At 28.6% G+C, this 22,136-nt stretch overlaps 1 protein-coding gene across 1 annotated transcript in view; it reads left to right on the top strand.

Annotated features, from left to right (window-relative positions):
- LOC126743338 (uncharacterized) overlaps positions 1-22,136 on the top strand; it is a 37,071-nt gene extending 14,935 nt beyond the window's left edge. Inside the window, exons 7-17 of the mRNA XM_050450375.1 lie at positions 9,104-9,274; positions 9,937-10,102; positions 16,826-16,846; positions 16,921-17,126; positions 18,066-18,263; positions 18,560-18,748; positions 20,790-21,160; positions 21,221-21,289; positions 21,350-21,524; positions 21,666-21,833; positions 21,887-22,136. Coding sequence (XP_050306332.1) covers positions 9,104-9,274; positions 9,937-10,102; positions 16,826-16,846; positions 16,921-17,126; positions 18,066-18,263; positions 18,560-18,748; positions 20,790-21,160; positions 21,221-21,289; positions 21,350-21,524; positions 21,666-21,833; positions 21,887-22,047 — 1,895 coding nt within the window. The 3' untranslated portion in view covers positions 22,048-22,136. The remainder of the gene's footprint in view (positions 1-9,103; positions 9,275-9,936; positions 10,103-16,825; positions 16,847-16,920; positions 17,127-18,065; positions 18,264-18,559; positions 18,749-20,789; positions 21,161-21,220; positions 21,290-21,349; positions 21,525-21,665; positions 21,834-21,886) is intronic.

Genomic DNA, 22,136 nt, shown 5'->3' with positions numbered 1-22,136 from the left:
TATGTCTAGTGTATATCCAATACATCGTTAACTTGCACTTCCTAATTGAGTCATTTTGTAAAAGATAATTAGCAATATTAGTTAAGAACAAGTTAGTAGAAAAATAGATTTTCAGAGCATCAAAAGTTCTTTGGTTTAAGGCTTAACTTGAATATGAAGAAATAACACAGGTCTCAAGTTAGAGCCCTGTGAAATCTCTGAAGGAGCTCTATATATTTAGGAACAATATGAATAACTCATAAATGTATGATATTTTCTTGGTGCTTCTATAAATTACATAGATTGGGGGTGAATTATTAAGTTAGTGTTACTTATTGTATAATATTTAATTGTTAAGTATAATATTGTCTTTTTAAGAGGTAGATACGAAAAAGAGAGTGATGGAAAACCTGATTTGCTTCCATTATTTATAAGTAATCTATGAACCAGTAAATGTTTTTAAACCAGAATTTTAAGTAAAGTATTTTACGATAGATTGCGTAACAAAGGTTTAATTCAATTGACGAAACAGTTTTACCACCAACCAACAATTTTTGTTTTGACAGTATGTCTTCTAATCCATAGGACTATCAGGATAGCTTCACTGTCAGCGAAACAGAACTTATATTTTAAGATCGGTACTAAAATCAAATTAATTAATGTAGATGTTTGGTTTCTAAAATCTTGCAAATGCCTTTTAGTTTTTCTAGTCTAATAATGAATTTTTTAATAGTAAATCTTAATTTGCCAAAAGGCTGAAGTTTGTGCTAAGCAAAAATGGCTAGATTTAGAAATCAAACATTTATATTATCGTATCAAAAGCAAACGTAGCATTTTAGAATTAGAAGCCTACGCACTTTTTAAAAAACTCACTTCTAGACAAACTGATTTAGAGTATCAAGCATGAAGCAATTTTCAAACAAACATGTTTCACTCAACAAAAAAGTAAAGAAGTTGGTCAGTGTGAAGGATAAAACACAAAAAAAAATCATTAATATTATTGAAAATCAGTCCCCTGTCTTTTATTGAAAAAGAACTTGATGTTCCTAATAAGGGTCTTAACTTTGCACTGTAGTTTCAAATTGCAAAACAACCTGTATAAGATTATAGTAAGTACTAAATCATCAATTGAGTACTGACCAGAATCTTTGAAAAGTTTTGCTGGAAACACGATTTGTAACCAAATTATAAGTAATCTTACCAAACCAAACGAAAGATTGTTTCTATTTAAAAGCTGACAAGGGAAACAAAGTTGTTATTTTAGCCAAAGCAGAATATTTTAAACGAGTTGATGATCTTAATGAAAATGGTCTATATAAAAAGATTTCTAAAAATTCTATATTAAAAATGATCTCGCAGATTAATTAGAGACATCAAACTTACTTTTCTTAGCACGAATTTACTGATACATCTAGTAATAGCAGATTTAATAAAGAAAAAACAACAAATGAAACAATTGTTAGGGTCAATGATTATGACGATAAGAATATTGATAAGCTGATTGAAGGACATAGCTTTGAAGTTCATCTTAAAAACTCTACCACATTTCAAAAAGATGAAAATAAGCAAATTTTCGTTTCAATATCATACGATTTTCTTTTAACGAGAGACTTTGATAGGGTTTTTAAAGACTTAGGTCTATGAATGGTCTATCAAAGTTCGGCCTAGATATGAAATCATTTAGGAAACCCAAAAGATAAAATAAATACCAATGAAAAGTCTGAGATCTATGAGATTAATTGCAACGATTGTGATAAAAAGTACATAGGAGAAGAATATACATACCCAGAAGATCAATTTATATTAGATTTAAAGAACATGTAGCTCATGTGAAATATGTGGCTGAAAATATTTTAAATACTGGTCACTTTGTAGGGATAGTCAACTTAAAATTACTTAAACTAGTTAATAACAATAGAAAATTAGTTGCAAACAAAAGTTAAGCAATATTCAAAAATCAAAAACATTCTTGACAGGGATGAACGTCCAATGCCTTATAGTCAATTACATAGTTTAGTTAGTGTTTAGATTAATTGTTTAGTTAGGATTTGTTTGGCCATGCTTTATTGCATTATCCGCTCTATTAGTTATATTATTAGTATATATAGCAATTTGTAAGTCGTTAGTAGGCCATTTGTTAGTTTAGTTTTAATTTTTTCCCGAAGATGCTAACATCGCAACGCGAAACACGTGTCGAAAGTAAAAATAAGAGAGTTGGGATTCGTGGTAAAACTGTCTCGTATTTTAAGTGTCACCCCAAAGGTACCAACCATAGGGCTAAAAGGTTAAATTGGTAATGGTACATCAACCATTTAAAAGCCATGCGGATGTACCATTAAAAATAAAGTATATAGGTGCCTGTTTCCAGAAGTCAGAGGTTTCTTTTATTAATAAACAAAGGCTAAATATTATATTAAAGGTGAAAAGGGTATAATTGCAATCTTTGGCGAGGAATAATGAAATACCATCCACCCCAGTAATGGTTTTTCTCTAACGAATTGCAAGTAAGATTTCCTTTTATGTTACGTGGAATATTATATTTTAAACGCGTCACCAGTAGCATTATTCTTTATGTCTTCTAAAGAAAATTTTATTTATTACGGGGCAAACAATTGAATGAAACGATCTTGTGAAACTTTTTAGAACGCTTTGAGGATTACAGGTATATATTAATACTTTATTTTTAATACGTATTTATGTATTTTTGTTATTATATATCTACAAAAATGATTTGAGTCATTGCTGAAACATGCGTTAAACGATAAATTTATCTTAGTTAAAAAATTTAAATTATTACAACTTAACAAATGAATAGCGGAAATTAGAAAGGGCTTAACTGCCAAAAAAAAGGTTTTGAGATAATAGAGAAAAACTAAATAAAATTCAGAGAACTTTTTTAAGTATTATTAATATGCATTTAAACTGAAACGGAAGACCTACTTCTTAACAAAAATTTGCAAACTAAACTTCTTACTACAAAATAAAAATGTTTAAACAACTAAAATTAGGAAAAGGCCTAAGTGCCATAACTGATTTTGAGTATAGAAATATTCATAAAATACATTTTTCTTCTTTTTTTGTTCTAAACCATTGTCTTCAATCTGAAGTAGCTGTTTATTAAAACTATTGCTTGGAGGTCTGAGGGTACAAATGCTTTAGAGACTTTCTTCCGTTTTCCTACTAAAGCAAAATCTCTATCGTAAGGCATGAAACTATGGCCACTTACAAGAAATTTTTGTTCAATAGAGTGGAAAACACCATTGGCCACCAAAAAGATCAATGTAAACAATAAAATTCTATTCTTATTTTGGCCCCCGCAATTATCACACCATATTACCAAATGCTCCTTAAGGATAAATCCACGGTTAACAGTGTATAAAAGACATGATGCAATTTCGTTGGCTCCACGAGAAGGTACTTCCTCATCCCACATACACATGTAGGCCTCATTTGTATCCCCAATATGAACTCCTAAGTTGTAGCAGGACAGCTGCAAAAGGTAGAACATGTCGCTGTGTGTCAATGATGGAACAAACATGACCTGCTGTAGATCCATGGATAAACAACACTTTGTGCTTTCGGGATCTTAAGACTCAATCGTATTTTGCTTTAATATCTCTCTTGCTCTTTCGGTCTTTCGATGGTGAATTTCCAGCTGATCTTTTGCAGATTGACTTGACTTAATGTTGGCTTTAATTTGACACTCTAGTTTGTCACATGTGCTACGCATATCAACTCGTGGTCTGTGGAAACATAGGTTGGGAAAATCCTTGATGAAAACAGATCTATAAAATTTGTATGTGACTGGCGAATCTGGGTGTAATTGCGTAAAAGCTTTAAACAGTCTGTGGATATTTAAGTCAGGACTAAGGTATTCTTTTTCGGATTTGGCCCTTGAATAATGACCAACTTCCCTTGGTATCATGTTTACATGATTTTTTACCAGAAGACGACCAGCTTCAGAAAATTTTGGAGCAGCATGTCTGGTACGTTTATCATTATAACAGGTCTCACCCATTTTCTTCTTTCCAATGAGGACCCGCACTTTTTTATCGTTAACACCGAATGTATTCTGAAATTTTTTCTTACATACCCGTTCAAATTTTCCTTGGCCATTAGGATGTATTATATAGTTGTACATATATTGTTGCTTGACGTCTGCTATTTTGCTCATCCTCATACGAACCATGTCGCCTTCTTTGAACATCACAAACACTTATAAGCCCCATTAGAAAAGTGCTTTGTGTTTTCATATTTTGTGCACGGTACTTTTCAAAAAGAGAACGTCTTCTTTCGTGGGTAACACATTTGCAGCTGAACTTACATTTGCATGTAATCTACAAAAAAATAAACAAAGTTATAACTGGAAAATAAAACAGTAGCTATTTTCGCGGAGATCATCCCGAACCGGTTCTGAACACTAAGGCCTACCCTACAAATACATTCACAAACCAACGTCAACACATACCATTTTCTTAGTGTAATTCCTGCCTTAGCGTTGAGAACCGGTTCGGAATAATCTCCGCGAAAATAGCTAATAAGTTTGTATTCCATACCTGCTGTTTTGGATAGTTTTTTTCAGGTACTATCTTCTTTTTATAAGTTTTGTATGACTTTCCACTTGTTTTTAAACGACTCTGTTCACTTCTAAATGAACCACTGCCTTTACTTCTCCTTTTTCTTTGGGTTTCTTCCATTATAATGTATTTCAAATCAAGAAATTATTACACACAACGTACACGTGCAAATCTATGTGTCTAGATATAACTAAGGTAATAAATATATGGGACTTAGGACCTTTCTAAGGAAAATGCTTGCGCACATAAAACTATCGACATTTACAAGGGACTCTTATAAAGGTAAAAATTTAATTTTGGCACTTAGAACCTTTTATAGGACATACATCATGCACATATACGTTTCTATGTAAAAAAACTAAATTTTGGAAAAAAGGCACTTAGGCCCTTTCTAATTTCCACTCTTCAAATTTAAATTACAAAAAAATTTAATTAACTAAGAGTAGAGGGGCAATATCTCGAGAAGTATTAATCTTAAGAATTTTTGTCACTTTTTTTGTTAATAATATAATTTCCTATAAGTTTGTCAGTTGAAATTTTTCTGTAGGTCATTTACGAGATAATGGCAGAAAACCACAAATTTTATATAAATGTTATGATTACACCTTATTAAGCTATTTTGGCTCTCAATCTTTATTTTCGAACCAGTTGAGCTATAAATATTTGAAAAAAAAAACACGTATTTCTTTTAAAATTTTAAGACGAAAGCCAGAAAAATTATCGCAAAAAAATTTTCAATATCATACGATTTTCTTTTAACGAGAGACTTTGATAGGGTTTTTAAAGACTTAGGTCTATGAATGGTCTATCAAAGTTCGGCCTAGATATGAAATCATTTAGGAAACCCAAAAGATAAAATAAATACCAATGAAAAGTCTGAGATCTATGAGATTAATTGCAACGATTGTGATAAAAAGTACATAGGAGAAGAATATACATACCCAGAAGATCAATTTATATTAGATTTAAAGAACATGTAGCTCATGTGAAATATGTGGCTGAAAATATTTTAAATACTGGTCACTTTGTAGGGATAGTCAACTTAAAATTACTTAAACTAGTTAATAACAATAGAAAATTAGTTGCAAACAAAAGTTAAGCAATATTCAAAAATCAAAAACATTCTTGACAGGGATGAACGTCCAATGCCTTATAGTCAATTACATAGTTTAGTTAGTGTTTAGATTAATTGTTTAGTTAGGATTTGTTTGGCCATGCTTTATTGCATTATCCGCTCTATTAGTTATATTATTAGTATATATAGCAATTTGTAAGTCGTTAGTAGGCCATTTGTTAGTTTAGTTTTAATTTTTTCCCGAAGATGCTAACATCGCAACGCGAAACACGTGTCGAAAGTAAAAATAAGAGAGTTGGGATTCGTGGTAAAACTGTCTCGTATTTTAAGTGTCACCCCAAAGGTACCAACCATAGGGCTAAAAGGTTAAATTGGTAATGGTACATCAACCATTTAAAAGCCATGCGGATGTACCATTAAAAATAAAGTATATAGGTGCCTGTTTCCAGAAGTCAGAGGTTTCTTTTATTAATAAACAAAGGCTAAATATTATATTAAAGGTGAAAAGGGTATAATTGCAATCTTTGGCGAGGAATAATGAAATACCATCCACCCCAGTAATGGTTTTTCTCTAACGAATTGCAAGTAAGATTTCCTTTTATGTTACGTGGAATATTATATTTTAAACGCGTCACCAGTAGCATTATTCTTTATGTCTTCTAAAGAAAATTTTATTTATTACGGGGCAAACAATTGAATGAAACGATCTTGTGAAACTTTTTAGAACGCTTTGAGGATTACAGGTATATATTAATACTTTATTTTTAATACGTATTTATGTATTTTTGTTATTATATATCTACAAAAATGATTTGAGTCATTGCTGAAACATGCGTTAAACGATAAATTTATCTTAGTTAAAAAATTTAAATTATTACAACTTAACAAATGAATAGCGGAAATTAGAAAGGGCTTAACTGCCAAAAAAAAGGTTTTGAGATAATAGAGAAAAACTAAATAAAATTCAGAGAACTTTTTTAAGTATTATTAATATGCATTTAAACTGAAACGGAAGACCTACTTCTTAACAAAAATTTGCAAACTAAACTTCTTACTACAAAATAAAAATGTTTAAACAACTAAAATTAGGAAAAGGCCTAAGTGCCATAACTGATTTTGAGTATAGAAATATTCATAAAATACATTTTTCTTCTTTTTTTGTTCTAAACCATTGTCTTCAATCTGAAGTAGCTGTTTATTAAAACTATTGCTTGGAGGTCTGAGGGTACAAATGCTTTAGAGACTTTCTTCCGTTTTCCTACTAAAGCAAAATCTCTATCGTAAGGCATGAAACTATGGCCACTTACAAGAAATTTTTGTTCAATAGAGTGGAAAACACCATTGGCCACCAAAAAGATCAATGTAAACAATAAAATTCTATTCTTATTTTGGCCCCCGCAATTATCACACCATATTACCAAATGCTCCTTAAGGATAAATCCACGGTTAACAGTGTATAAAAGACATGATGCAATTTCGTTGGCTCCACGAGAAGGTACTTCCTCATCCCACATACACATGTAGGCCTCATTTGTATCCCCAATATGAACTCCTAAGTTGTAGCAGGACAGCTGCAAAAGGTAGAACATGTCGCTGTGTGTCAATGATGGAACAAACATGACCTGCTGTAGATCCATGGATAAACAACACTTTGTGCTTTCGGGATCTTAAGACTCAATCGTATTTTGCTTTAATATCTCTCTTGCTCTTTCGGTCTTTCGATGGTGAATTTCCAGCTGATCTTTTGCAGATTGACTTGACTTAATGTTGGCTTTAATTTGACACTCTAGTTTGTCACATGTGCTACGCATATCAACTCGTGGTCTGTGGAAACATAGGTTGGGAAAATCCTTGATGAAAACAGATCTATAAAATTTGTATGTGACTGGCGAATCTGGGTGTAATTGCGTAAAAGCTTTAAACAGTCTGTGGATATTTAAGTCAGGACTAAGGTATTCTTTTTCGGATTTGGCCCTTGAATAATGACCAACTTCCCTTGGTATCATGTTTACATGATTTTTTACCAGAAGACGACCAGCTTCAGAAAATTTTGGAGCAGCATGTCTGGTACGTTTATCATTATAACAGGTCTCACCCATTTTCTTCTTTCCAATGAGGACCCGCACTTTTTTATCGTTAACACCGAATGTATTCTGAAATTTTTTCTTACATACCCGTTCAAATTTTCCTTGGCCATTAGGATGTATTATATAGTTGTACATATATTGTTGCTTGACGTCTGCTATTTTGCTCATCCTCATACGAACCATGTCGCCTTCTTTGAACATCACAAACACTTATAAGCCCCATTAGAAAAGTGCTTTGTGTTTTCATATTTTGTGCACGGTACTTTTCAAAAAGAGAACGTCTTCTTTCGTGGGTAACACATTTGCAGCTGAACTTACATTTGCATGTAATCTACAAAAAAATAAACAAAGTTATAACTGGAAAATAAAACAGTAGCTATTTTCGCGGAGATCATCCCGAACCGGTTCTGAACACTAAGGCCTACCCTACAAATACATTCACAAACCAACGTCAACACATACCATTTTCTTAGTGTAATTCCTGCCTTAGCGTTGAGAACCGGTTCGGAATAATCTCCGCGAAAATAGCTAATAAGTTTGTATTCCATACCTGCTGTTTTGGATAGTTTTTTTCAGGTACTATCTTCTTTTTATAAGTTTTGTATGACTTTCCACTTGTTTTTAAACGACTCTGTTCACTTCTAAATGAACCACTGCCTTTACTTCTCCTTTTTCTTTGGGTTTCTTCCATTATAATGTATTTCAAATCAAGAAATTATTACACACAACGTACACGTGCAAATCTATGTGTCTAGATATAACTAAGGTAATAAATATATGGGACTTAGGACCTTTCTAAGGAAAATGCTTGCGCACATAAAACTATCGACATTTACAAGGGACTCTTATAAAGGTAAAAATTTAATTTTGGCACTTAGAACCTTTTATAGGACATACATCATGCACATATACGTTTCTATGTAAAAAAACTAAATTTTGGAAAAAAGGCACTTAGGCCCTTTCTAATTTCCACTCTTCAAATTTAAATTACAAAAAAATTTAATTAACTAAGAGTAGAGGGGCAATATCTCGAGAAGTATTAATCTTAAGAATTTTTGTCACTTTTTTTGTTAATAATATAATTTCCTATAAGTTTGTCAGTTGAAATTTTTCTGTAGGTCATTTACGAGATAATGGCAGAAAACCACAAATTTTATATAAATGTTATGATTACACCTTATTAAGCTATTTTGGCTCTCAATCTTTATTTTCGAACCAGTTGAGCTATAAATATTTGAAAAAAAAAACACGTATTTCTTTTAAAATTTTAAGACGAAAGCCAGAAAAATTATCGCAAAAAAAACACCTAAATAAATATATTATAATAATATAATATATCTACATAATCAAAGTTAATTAATTAGATGTAATTTTAATATTTTTAGGCAACATAATACCCAAAGATACAACCATATCTATGATGATTTATGGAATAAATCACGATCCCGACTTCCACGAGGATCCAGAAAGATTTAACCCCGATCGGTTTTTAGAGCAGAATAAACGAAAGCCTTATTCGTTCGTTCCTTTCAGTGCGGGACCGAGAAATTGTATAGGTAAGTTTTGATTTACAAAAAAAACACCAAGTTAAAGGAATATACCATTATATATTCTAAAGGAAATATTTTTCCTTGTCAGTTTTTAAAAATTACAATAAACAGATGAATGATATTTAGAGAAAATACTAGTTAATAGCTTGTTTTTTTATGTCGGTAATATTTTTTTAATTTTAAAAGTTTTATTAAATAAACTATTTTTAATAATTAGATATTCTGTTTATAAAAAATCACTATATATCAAAAATCTTAAAAACGTGTTTATATATGCAATACCTTAGTATGCAGTTATACAAAAATACATTCTTATAAATTGCCTATTCATTTTATTCTTTATATCCGAACATTTTAATAATATTTTGTTTTATATAAGGATGAACAGCATTTTATTTAAATTTTAATTCTTCTATAAATTTTGACTTTGATGTAGTACGTAATGTTGATCTTCAAATAAGTTTGTTATTATAACAAAACTATAGATTACAATAAAGTTTTACATTTAATAAATAAACAGAAAAAGGCTTTAAGAATAATACTAAATTATAAAAAGCAGAATATCTTGTCATATGTTCAGCGTTTTTTTTTTGTATAAATTTAAAATTTTTATTTTTTTACTGAATATTTTATTACCATTTACTATACTAAACTCCGTAATTTTTTAGGTCAGAAATATGCTATGTTGGAACTGAAAAGTATGCTAGCAAAGATGATTATGAATTTTGAAATTTTACCATCAGAGATACCTCATAAACCAGAATTTGCAATCGAAGTTGTTTATAAATCAAAAAATGGTGTTTATATAAAACTACAGCCAATTGAATGGATTTAGTATCTATTTCCAATTTTTTCTTAATATTGTGTTTTATTGTTTAATAATTTTTTACCGGTTAATGTTTTTTATAAATAAATATAGATTATAAATATAGCTTTAGTTAAATTAGATATATATATATTTAGGCTTTTTTTGTATAAAATTAGTAATAAAAATAAATGTATGACTCTAATACTAACTAAAAAGAAATATACATCTTCGACATTTTACTTGAGTACATAAGCATTACCATTATTTTTTTAAAATATGTATCGCAACCTTTAAAAAATCCCAAAGCGCATTAGTACTTTTTCAGGGGTTCTTTTAGTTACATGTTTTCCAAAATTTTAAATAGTTTTTTGAAACGTACCATAAGTATCACTGGCATACTCTGTTTTTTCGGATAAAATCCCTATTGTTTTATTGACTCGCATAATTCATGACTTATAAAAAGTAGACTAATAACATGTAGCATTTGTATAAATAATATTACAATTCTAATTGTACTTAAAATTTAAGTGGTTAAGTAAATACTATTGAAAGCAAGTTATATACTTATACAGCCCAAACGATGTAATTATCTAAAAATAAATAAATAATTCAAGCTTTACCTACAAAGCCTGCATCTGAGAATTATGCAATTTATCATGTACAAGTTTTGTGAATCTATCCAAGCTAATTAAATTTAACTCTACGTCATTAGCATAAATATTAGAAAAGTTGCATATTTTATAGATTGGAGAACTCTTAAAAATGTTTGTTCGGGACAAATTCATGTTAAAAGTCTTTCTTTGTCTAGGGCTATTGCAGCAATAAAAGTATTTTTGAGGAATTATTTTTAATAGTTAAAATCTTAAATATTTTCAATAGTATATATATATATATTTCAGGACTTCTATACTTCAGCATCGGAAACATCAGACTGTCAAACAATCTTAGTGGATTTATAAATCTATGCCTTACTAACCAACTCAATGATTTTATCTCTAAATGCCAGTTTACAGTCTACTATGACCCAAGTCTTTCTTGTACTTACGATCCTGTAATTATGCACCTGTATTACTATAAGTATATTTGTTTACATTTTTAATGACAGAGCAACACTTTTTTTTCATTAAAACTAAAATTATTTAGATTACACCATCCTGCAACTCTTTATAAATTATACTGTTAATATAACTTGAATTTTTTGTTATTGCATTACTGGAAAGTTTCTTAATTTAATCTTTTAAAATCGCTTGAAAATTTAAAATAAACGTTTTTTTTTAAATTTATTTGTAGGGCAAACATTTGGACCCTTCGGGAAATGATGAAAAAAACTCTTTTCATCATTATTATAACTAGCTAATGACCCTCATAGGTTTTAATACAAATCTAATTTCCTACTACAATTAAATAAATCAAATACCTCTGGAACCTGTGTAATAATTTTAGAATTATTTGAAAACTTAAGCTTTCCCTTAACCTTGCTTTATAATAAGAAAAAAATATATAGGAGGTAAAGCTTTGTTACTATTTTGTTCAAAATTTATTGGCCTACAAGATTATTAGAGTTAAATAAAGAAATTTTTAAAACGAATATGAAAAACAACGTAAAATATATTTTTCAGCTTCTGCTTGCACAAGTCGATAAGACTAATCGACAAAACGTCCGAAAGTATTTTCCATTATATCTTTATTCTTTTTAACTTGGTTTTAAGCCCACTTCTATTTTATTTAATAAACTGATATCATTACAGCATTAATATAAATATCCTTAGAATTTATCTTATAATTAAAATTACATTTAAATAAATTTGTGTTACATATAAAATATTTTTCTTTTATATTAAATTAAAATTAGATTTTTCTTGTTTTTGTCTTTTCTGAGACACTTATGTCTTCTCAAAATGACATTATAATATGATATAATGAGGTTGGGTATTCATTTAGTGGGCTCATGCGTTTAAGGCTTATATAATTTTAACATAGAAAAAAAGTAAATCTGATTGAAAATATGTTTCATCAAAACAATAATTTTTATTTATATCGTGTTTTTTTTTTTTAATTACAAGGTATTAGTAAAAATAAAAAACTTTTATACGCCATAAATAATACTATTTTGTCCTAATATTTTTTCAATTTTTTCCGAGATAGTAATGACGATCTTTAAGCCCACGCCATATGATATCAAAGGTTATTTCACTCTAATCATATACGTCTACATACACCGTCTACGTAGTATGACAATGCAGATTTTAAGTATATTATGTATATAATAAATCCAATAAAGGGTATTGTTTTCCTAAATAAAGATTAAAGTCAAATAGAAATTTCCTATGGGAACCCTAAAAAGAAACACTACCATATTAGTCACTTATATAAAATATAACATACGATTTTCGCGGCTGAAGATTCTCTTTCTGTAATACAATCTGCTGTAAAGTCATGTCTATTTTTGTCAAAAAACCGATGTGTGATAAAAAAAAACAAATAATTATTTTAAAATATTTAATATCGCCAAATACAAAAAACAAACATTCTAGAATTTTTTTTTATTTAAGGATAATAAACTTTTATAATAAAATGTTTTTTTATGCTACTTAAAATAGAAAAAAAATCATATTCGTCTCAATTTAAAGTTTCATAAAAAAATTTTAAAATAATATATATTTATTGTAATCTTTTAAACAAAAATTAAGACAAAAGTATAGAAATAATGCAGTAACATATAAAATATATAAATATAAAATAAGCTGAAAAGTGTATTTTAATTTTTCATAACCCTATCTCCCTTTAAAATATAAAAAGTTATATTAATACCATTTTTCTTCATTATAAATAGATGAACTACGCCACAAAAATGCAGCTTTCAGATAATACAGATAGTATAAAAATTAAATTCTGATATAGGCAAAAGTGTAAAATTTTCAGTTCTACATCGTCATTTCAGTCTAAGACTTCATAAAGGATTATAATTTAAAAAAAAATACGAATTTCCGTTATTTGCAATTTTTACCAAAAAAATTAAAATAAAAAACGCAACAAAAATAAATAGCAAAAGTTAAAAAATAAATAATTTTTTTAAGCAGATGAGATATAAGTAAATTGGTTGGTAATATCTTTAAAACAGGGGATGGTATAATATACAGGACCGCCTAAAGTTCCGCATAAATTCGATAAAAATTAGAGACATGATTTTTTGAGAAAACGCTCGAACCCGCTGATTTATTATTTTAAGTTGCGCATTATTTTACGTAAATTTTTTTATACAAGGTGGAACAAAAAAAAGATATGACGTTAATTATTTTTTTAAATGGAATGCTATATTTTTTATTGCATGTATGAAATATAGGCAAAAATCCAAGCAAGTTTCGTATAACACACATTATCTCAAAACTCAACTGATTCAGAAATATTTACATTTAACCAACAAGGAAGCAAGTAATTACGTCTATTTACAAATTAACATAAAATGGAAGATAAAATGTTATAAACTGTGAAAACTCTTATTAATGTATCAAGTATTAAAACTGATCCCCATTTACTTCTTGGCAGAAAGCAAGACGATTTACAAACTCATATAAAACACTATCAATTATTTCGGGTGATATACGTCTCATTTCATATCTAACGCTATTTTTCTAATCTTTTACGTTGTTTGGCTTCTCAATATAAACTTTACTTTTCAAGTACCCCCATAGAAAATAGTCGCAGGGATTTAGGTCTGGTGACCTGGCCGGCCACTCTATTGGCCCTCTTCGTCCTATCCATCTTCCTAGGAACATTGTCTGGTCTTGTTCGTCTGGGTATAGGGCAGCCAAAGTAGGGATAAGATCTTCTTGAAGAAAATTGAAATAGCGTTGTCCTGTTAAGTTTTCGTCGAAAAAGTATAGCCCTATTACTTTATTTTCCACGATACCAGCCCAAACATTAATAGATTTACGGTACTGTATAATGAGCCTCAGTTGCCCAGTGTGGATTTGACACTGACCAGTACCGACAACTTTTCCGATTTACGACACCGTTTAAACAAAAAGTTGCTTCATCCGAAAACAAAACTCGTAACACAAACTGACGGTTATTATTGCAAATGTTAATCATTTGCCGGCAAAATTGGTTTCTTTGATCAGGATCGTCCTCATTTAATTCGTGTATTAGTCTAATTTTATAAGGATGGTATTCATTTGCTTTTAAGATGCCTCTTACTGATGTTCCGGCTATATTATTATCAACTGAAATTTGTGAAGTTGCATTGTTTGGATTTTCTTCGACGGAGAGCAGAACGTTTAATTTTGTTTCTTCAGAAATTTATTGACGACCTGATCTTGGCAGATTCCTAACATGATCTGAAGTTATGAATTTGTGCTCTATTCTACTAACTGTTGACTGAGAAATAGGATAATTTCGGTATTTGGCATTAAACTGTTCACTTACTTCTTTTTGCAAGCGATCCCCGTACCGTACCGTACATCATTAAAATTTCAATTCGTTGGTTTCCGTTAAATTAGCCATAATTTATTCTGATAAAAACTATTAATTTTCGAGTTGACAGTGACATTCGAAAATAGAAATTTTTTACAAGTGCAACCATGATTTTCCCTTAATTTGTAAATAGACGTACTTATTTGTTTTCTTGTTATCTAAATGCAAATATTTCGGAAACAGTTGAGTTTTAAGATAAGGTGTGTAATACAAAACTTGCTTGGAATTTCACCTATATTTCATAAATGCAATAAAAATATAGAAAAATAGCAAACAACTCTGCGTTCTGTTTAAAAGAAGCAAGAGTTTTGGATATAAAAATGAGAAGTATCTAAAAAAATTTTGATTTGTCATCTATTTATGCATCAATTGTATATTAATATTATAAATAGAAAAAAAATATTCCTCTTAAGATAGTATCTCGAGATTAAACTTTAAACTCATATCATATGATATTTTTAATTTCAATCAACTAACTGACAGAGCAGATTTACCACTTAGTTTTTAAAGTAACATTTTTACATCAGTTGCAAAAATATTGAGATGATTAGGATAGGCATCAAATCTTTGCTTTACTTTAACTATACTTTAACTTTTAATCATTTATTCCGATATAGTTCTCATTTATATTACTTGGGATTAATTGTATCCCAAGTATATTAAATGGGATTAATGTAATTTATGGAGATTTAAAAACGCTAAGGGATTTACTAATAAAATATGATCCAGAAACTATTGCGACAAATTTTGTTTAATAAAAAAAATTACACTGAACAACACTGAAAAATCTTCTTCGAACTCCTACGATTTGCTCTGCTCAAAAAACTAATTTAATCCACTTAATGGATAAAGTTACTTAAAGTAAAAAAATATATCAGAAAATATAGAAAATAGTGCAGGTTACAAGTGTTTTTAATAAAAGCATCTTTGTTAAAGTAAAATAGAATAACTAGCTGTATCATAACAAAAATAGTTAAATGCATATCCATGAACTATTTTTCCAGCTGCTAAATTTTGATTTTTTGACAAAACCTTGATAAGATTATATCTGGCGGATTTTGTATCAAAAGTCAAAATGCCTACTCTAACAGAAATTAAAAAAAAAAACAAAAATAAAAAATTACTAGTTACATCATTTAATTTTATCGCGTCGTTAATTTATTGTCAATATTAAGTTAAATTCGGGTTCTAGAAGAATGAAAGGTTTCTTTGACTTAAATAGTTTATTTCTGTCATATAAAGGGGAGTCGTAGTTACGATTCCAATTTTACAAATTTTAAAACTTTATATCTCGCTTTTTTTAAATAAAACACCTTGTATATTTTTTATTATGTAAACATATAGGCTCAGCATATCTTTAGTCGTTTTTAAAATATTCAGGATAATAATTAAACAAGCATAATAAAAATATTATTCATTTTATTATAGTTGCATCAGGTGTTCAATATATCCTCCATTTTGTTCAAACTATAAATGGATACGTTTTGAAAATTTCTTTTTACTTCTTGTAACATTTATGGTGTTACTTGAGCAAACACATCTTGTACTCTCTGGTCCATGCCTACTGCCATTGTAGGTCGATTCATGTAAACAACTTTTATTAATATTATAACATTCCATAAGAAAAAAATATAATTTTGTGATTTAGTTGGATAATTAACAGATCCATTTCTTTTAATCCATTTTCCTTCAAAGTACACATTTAAATGTTTACTATTACATTTTGAGGAAAATTTGTAGAAGCTCCGTTTTGTAAGAGAATTAATGATACATTTCTCCATTAAGATGCTTCCACCCTACAGATTTAATAAACTCCTATGCTGGTAGTCGATTTGCCGCATAAAATAGTGATTTTTGCATGAATATTAGTGAAAGTTATGTCTAATTTCTGATCCACCTTTATGAAATATCTCATCTTTAAATAGGACAGAGCTAAAAAACAGGGAGTCTTTTTGTGTTATCATTATTTAATAATTTAGACTTTACATACAAAATGATTAAATTTATTAATTAAAAACTGCTCAATAATAAATCTACATTTCTTTAAACACACACAATGGTTTTTGTAATATTTAATAGGCAGAAACAAAAGTAACAAATATGTACAAATAAATAAAAACCATAATACAAGTAAATAGCAAAAATCAAATTTTCGTTTATTGTACATAATAATAAATTGTTCAAATAATAATTTTAAACCATTTGTCTCAAAACCACTATATTTAGGCTTGCGCCATGTAGAATCAAAGGTCATTTCATTTTAGTATATATTACAGCTTTACTAGGATCGCGTTCATGTAAGTTATACTTAGCGAGAAACAATTAAATCTACGTGGTATATTAAATACACATCTCTTGGACAATTTTAAAGAGAAATTGCAATACAGTTTTTTTATTTATTAACCAATATGATAATTGTCATCCAGATTATTATTGGTATTATAACGGTAGCTTTAAGTTATATGTTGTACCAAGCAAGAAAAGTATACAAAGCGAGAAAACTATTGACAAATTGGATACCACAAGTGCCTGGTTCTCTGTATTTTGGCGCAAAGACTGAGTTTGGGCCTACTACAGGTAAGATACACCTTTTAAGTGAAAGTTTTAGTCAGCATAAGATATACCAAAGACGTTTAGATAAATTTCAGTTTACTCAAAAAGAACTTACTTATTTGGAAAAATTTCTTGTCGAAATTTGACGTCCAACTTAGTTTTATTTATCTTTGATATGAGCATATTATATTTGAAATTATATCTCCATACCCAAAGGACTTTTTTATATCTAAATAATATCTTAGAATAAAAAAGAAATCTAACCATGGGTATATTTAATATAAACTTTAAAATTTTATTGGTTTTCTATGAAATTCTGTTAATTAAACAAAAATTGATACCATTTAATTTTAAATATTAATAGTAATTAATATCAAATGTATCAATTTGATTATTTTTAGAAATAAGAAATTATAACCTAATAGTTTTTATTTATAGAAAATAAAAACCTAATTGAAAAATTTTACCCTTACAATTTAATAATAATATGTAATACTCAATGTTCAGACAACGATTTAAGATAAGAAAAGTAAGCATAGACATTAAATTATACCGTATTATTTATTTTTAAAACTTGCAAATCATTGTTTTTGTCATGTAAAATTGCCTTAATTGTATGATATAAATCTCGAGAACGCATTTTACTTATTAGGGAAAATTTAGATTTAATTATTCATACAGACTTAGGAGATCATATTAAACGTTATGCCTGTAAGAGACACTTTTTTTTAGTTTTTACTTTTTAAATTTATGTTATTTTTATATTAGTATATATATGTATGTTAATAATTTAGATATAGCGTATATATTGAGAGAAACATTTCTTTTACATTGGTAGAAATAATTAAGTATATTGTTTCCAAATTTAACAAATTTTAAAATCTTCTATTAAAAAGTTTTAGTGAAACTTTTATGAGGCTCTGAAAATATTAGAAATGTGTTAAAATATTTTATGATTTTTAGAGAGATTAAAGGATTTTGACCGATTGTTAAATAATCCGGAGAAATCAGTATATTTAGAATTTCTAAACAATTGGGTTATCTTAACTAGAAATTATGACTTGATGGAGTTTATACTTAGCTCAAACGAATTTATAACCAAGGGAAAAAACTATAAGAATATAGTAGCCTGGCTTGGTTATGCAATATTAATTGCTAATGGTAAGAAAACGTATTAGTTACTCTTAATTGTTAGTTAAAATAACATATCTTAAAAAAGTAACATGCAAAATATTAAATTACTTAGTTAAAACCATATTTGAAAATAAAGGCTGAAAAATATACACTAATATGTTAAGATAAAAAATGAACATATCTTAAGCATTTTCTTTTAAAGCTTTGAAAAATTATTATCTTATGTTAAAAATCATTAGTTATTGGCTTATTTTATTTTCTTGCTAAAAGTCCATTTATATTCTGTGGCAAATTATACTTGTTGCTCAAACAACTAATTTTAGGAAAGAAATGGAAAACACGTAGACGTATTATTACTCCAACCTTTCATTTTTCAATCCTGGAACAATTTGTGGATGTATTCAATTCAAACGAGGATATAATGATTGAAAAACTTAGACGTGAAGCAGTTGGAAAAAAAGGAGTTGAGATATACTCATATGTAACAAATTGCGCCCTTGATATTATTTGTGGTAAGTATTAGTATTACGTATAACCTTATGGTAAATTTTGTCGTCTCTTTCGATTTTTTTGTTCTATTTTTAAGCCGTCACTTACTTGCTTAAGGAGTTATTTTGCTACCTGAAATACGTACATCTAGACATGCTTGTTGCATAATTTAAATTTTTGACAAAACCTAAGTACTAAATAAAGCTGACTGAACCATTTTGAAGGAAATAAATTTCTCGCCTATGCCTAGATTCTTCCCTTTCAACATGCATCCGTTCTTTCGCTACTAAAGAATACTAAATCTAAACACTTTAACATTCTGTTTGGCCGCCTTGTGAACGTATTCACCAAAGGGGGAGGGGGAGTTCGGTCAAAAGGCCCAACACATAATATTATTGACCTATTGTTTTAATTATGTAGTTTTATGTTTTAATCAATTTAAGTTTTGTCTTATCCAAATGTACTTTAATATGTCATTTTTATTCGTTTTAATAAATAGATCCACATAATGTATTATATCTGAAAACCACAATAAATAAACTCATAATAAATTTCTTTCCTGAATGCCGAAATAAGACATACCTTTACATACAGAAATGTAGAGGTAAAGCGTTATGTCAAAGAGAAAACGACAATGCTTCATCAATTTTCTAGTTCACCACATATTTTTGCTGGTAAAAAGATAGATCCGTCGCATGTCTACATTTAATTTGAGTCAGATTGTAGTTAGTGTCTTAACTTATGAGTTATACTTGCTATTATGAATTAATACCTTAATTTTCGCACCGAGGGCCCTTGTTTACCGGGTGGTGTAAATATATGCTTGATACATTGTAAGCACACCAATTCATATAGATTTATCATAAATGTGTGGATTATCATAATTAAAAACTCCGAAAGCGAAAATTTAAATATGGTTATCTAACTTAAGCTATGATTTTTAATTAGTAAATCAAACTTAAAATAGTAGGTTTGTAATCAAAGCCTCTTGTTTAATTTTAATTATCCTATTTTAATAAAATATATTAATTTTTGTCTTTCTTCTAATTTATTAACTCGAATATCTTTAAAAAAATTGGCTTAAACCTTGTGTCTTTTTTAAAATAACTTGTTTAGTCATGCCAACTATAATTTTTATAGGTTTTGGAATGTTACTTAAACTGTATAATCAAATTCAAAAGACTTTTATTACCTCTTAAACATTGTACATAGAAAATATTTTTTTTTTATTACAAGAATTTACACAATGCTTAGAATAATGCGGACCGAACAGCGATTATAAAAACAACCGATAACACATACACGAGCTAGCGCGCATGTGCTGCTCAAACCGTTAAAACATACTAATCTAATTACAAGTACAACAAGAATAAAGACTTTCCCAATTATTATTATTTTCAAAATAAGTTATTAAACCCTAAGAATATATAAAAGCTAAAAACAAAAAAATAATTCTTTATATCAATTACATTAATATAGGTACCATAACTACTTTCAAAATAAGGCATCATTAAATTGTTTTAGTTCATTAAAAAACCGTTTTTTGTTGTTGCGTGTTTTTAGAGTCTTACATTATTTCAATCAACAAATTTTTAAATCACGTTCTTCTTAATGACTAGCAATTATTAGTTGAACATAGTTAATTGCATCTATGCAAATGTTTCCATAGATGCAATTAACTATGTTGCAATCTATTGCAATTGTTTAATGTTATTTACTATATTTGAGATATTATTATGTTTCGTCTTTTACTTAGCATTTTAGCAATTATTTTTTTAAGTCCGCCAATATCTTAATTAGGAATTTAAGTGATAAATTATAAATATAAGGTTAAACTTAGCATGTTTATCTTAGTCTTCTGAGTTATTTAGCCACTTAATATTTCCTGTAAATGTCTGATTATTAAGTTCCGTTCATAGGTGACTCTAGTGGTATTATAGGTCACCACCTTTATATAAAAAATACTATAATAAATAACTTCAAGTTAGAAGTAACATAAGGGAAGAGCTGAATTGACTTATAACAATAACACACACCTATATACATATATCAAATAATTTGTAGAAACTGCTATGGGAGTGAAGATGGACTCACAACTAAATAAAAATAAGGAATACACTGATGCCGTCAAAGAAATGTGTGAACTTGTAGCTCTCAGAACTATATCATTTTGGAAGAACTGGGACTGGCTCTTCTACTTCTCATCTGATTATAAAAGGCAACAAAAAATTTTAAAGATACTTCATGGATTTACAAATTCTGTTATCGAAAAGCGAAAGAAAGAACTTGAAAGTAAGAAAAGTATTAAAAGAGAAGAAGTGGATAGTTTTGGCCGAAAACGTAAGAAAGCACTTTTGGATCTGTTATTAGAATCAACTGATAATGGTCTTACTGAAGATGATATTAGAGAAGAAGTGGATACTTTTATGTTTGCGGTAGGTGCTAGCTTTCTTTAAAAAAATCGTCTTAAATTATACTAATTATATCCTTTTTAGGGTCATGATACTACTTCTTCAGCTGTTACATCAGGATTATTACTTTTATCAAAACGACCAGACATTCAGGTAAGTAAAACCCTAAATGGATTAATATTAATGATAGCGAATAATTTTTAATTCATATAGAAATTAGTTCGTGATGAGTTAAAGGGAATCTTTGGAAAAGATCGAGATAGGCCTTTAACATATAAAGATTTACAAAACATGTCCTATTTAGAGTTAGTTGCTAAAGAAATCTTAAGAGTAAATTCTCCAGTTCCGTTCATTGCAAGGCGACTTACCAAAGATGTTATATATAAAGGTATAATTTAATAATTTTAGAATTTTACCTAAACTATAAACGTACTTTTTTTCTTTTTTAAAAGCATTTTGTGAACTTATTTACCTAAAAGTTTTACAAATAGTTGATAATTATCTTTGGAACTATGTAAAATATTTTTAGACCATATAATACCAAGAGATACTGTGATAACAATGTATTTATATGGAATGAATCGAGATCCTGATTATCACAAAGATCCTGAAAAATTTGACCCCGATCGATTTTTAAGCACTGATAAAAAGGCCTATTCATTTGTTCCATTCAGTGCCGGTCCCAGAAATTGTATAGGTAAATATTGAATTTTCTTTTTAAAATAACATTTTAAATTATTTTATTTTTAGGACAAAAATATGCTATGTTGGAACTTAAAAGCATGTTGGCAAAAATATTAATGAATTTTGAAGTCCTTCCATCAGAAATCCCGCACAATCCCGAATTTGCTGTGGAAATTGTACTAAAATCTAAAAATGGAGTTTACATCAAACTAAAAGAAGTAGACTGAAACTAATTATAGTCGAATATAATTAATTTATATTTTATTTTATACCGCAATAGATAAAAATTAAATTAGGAAAAATATACTTACAAAAC

The sequence above is a fragment of the Anthonomus grandis genome, chromosome 12, assembly GCF_022605725.1.
Source record: "Anthonomus grandis grandis chromosome 12, icAntGran1.3, whole genome shotgun sequence".
Lineage (NCBI taxonomy): Eukaryota > Metazoa > Arthropoda > Insecta > Coleoptera > Curculionidae > Anthonomus > Anthonomus grandis.
The sequence above is the reverse complement of the archived record's forward strand: the minus strand, read 5'-3'. Positions and strand labels throughout refer to the sequence as shown.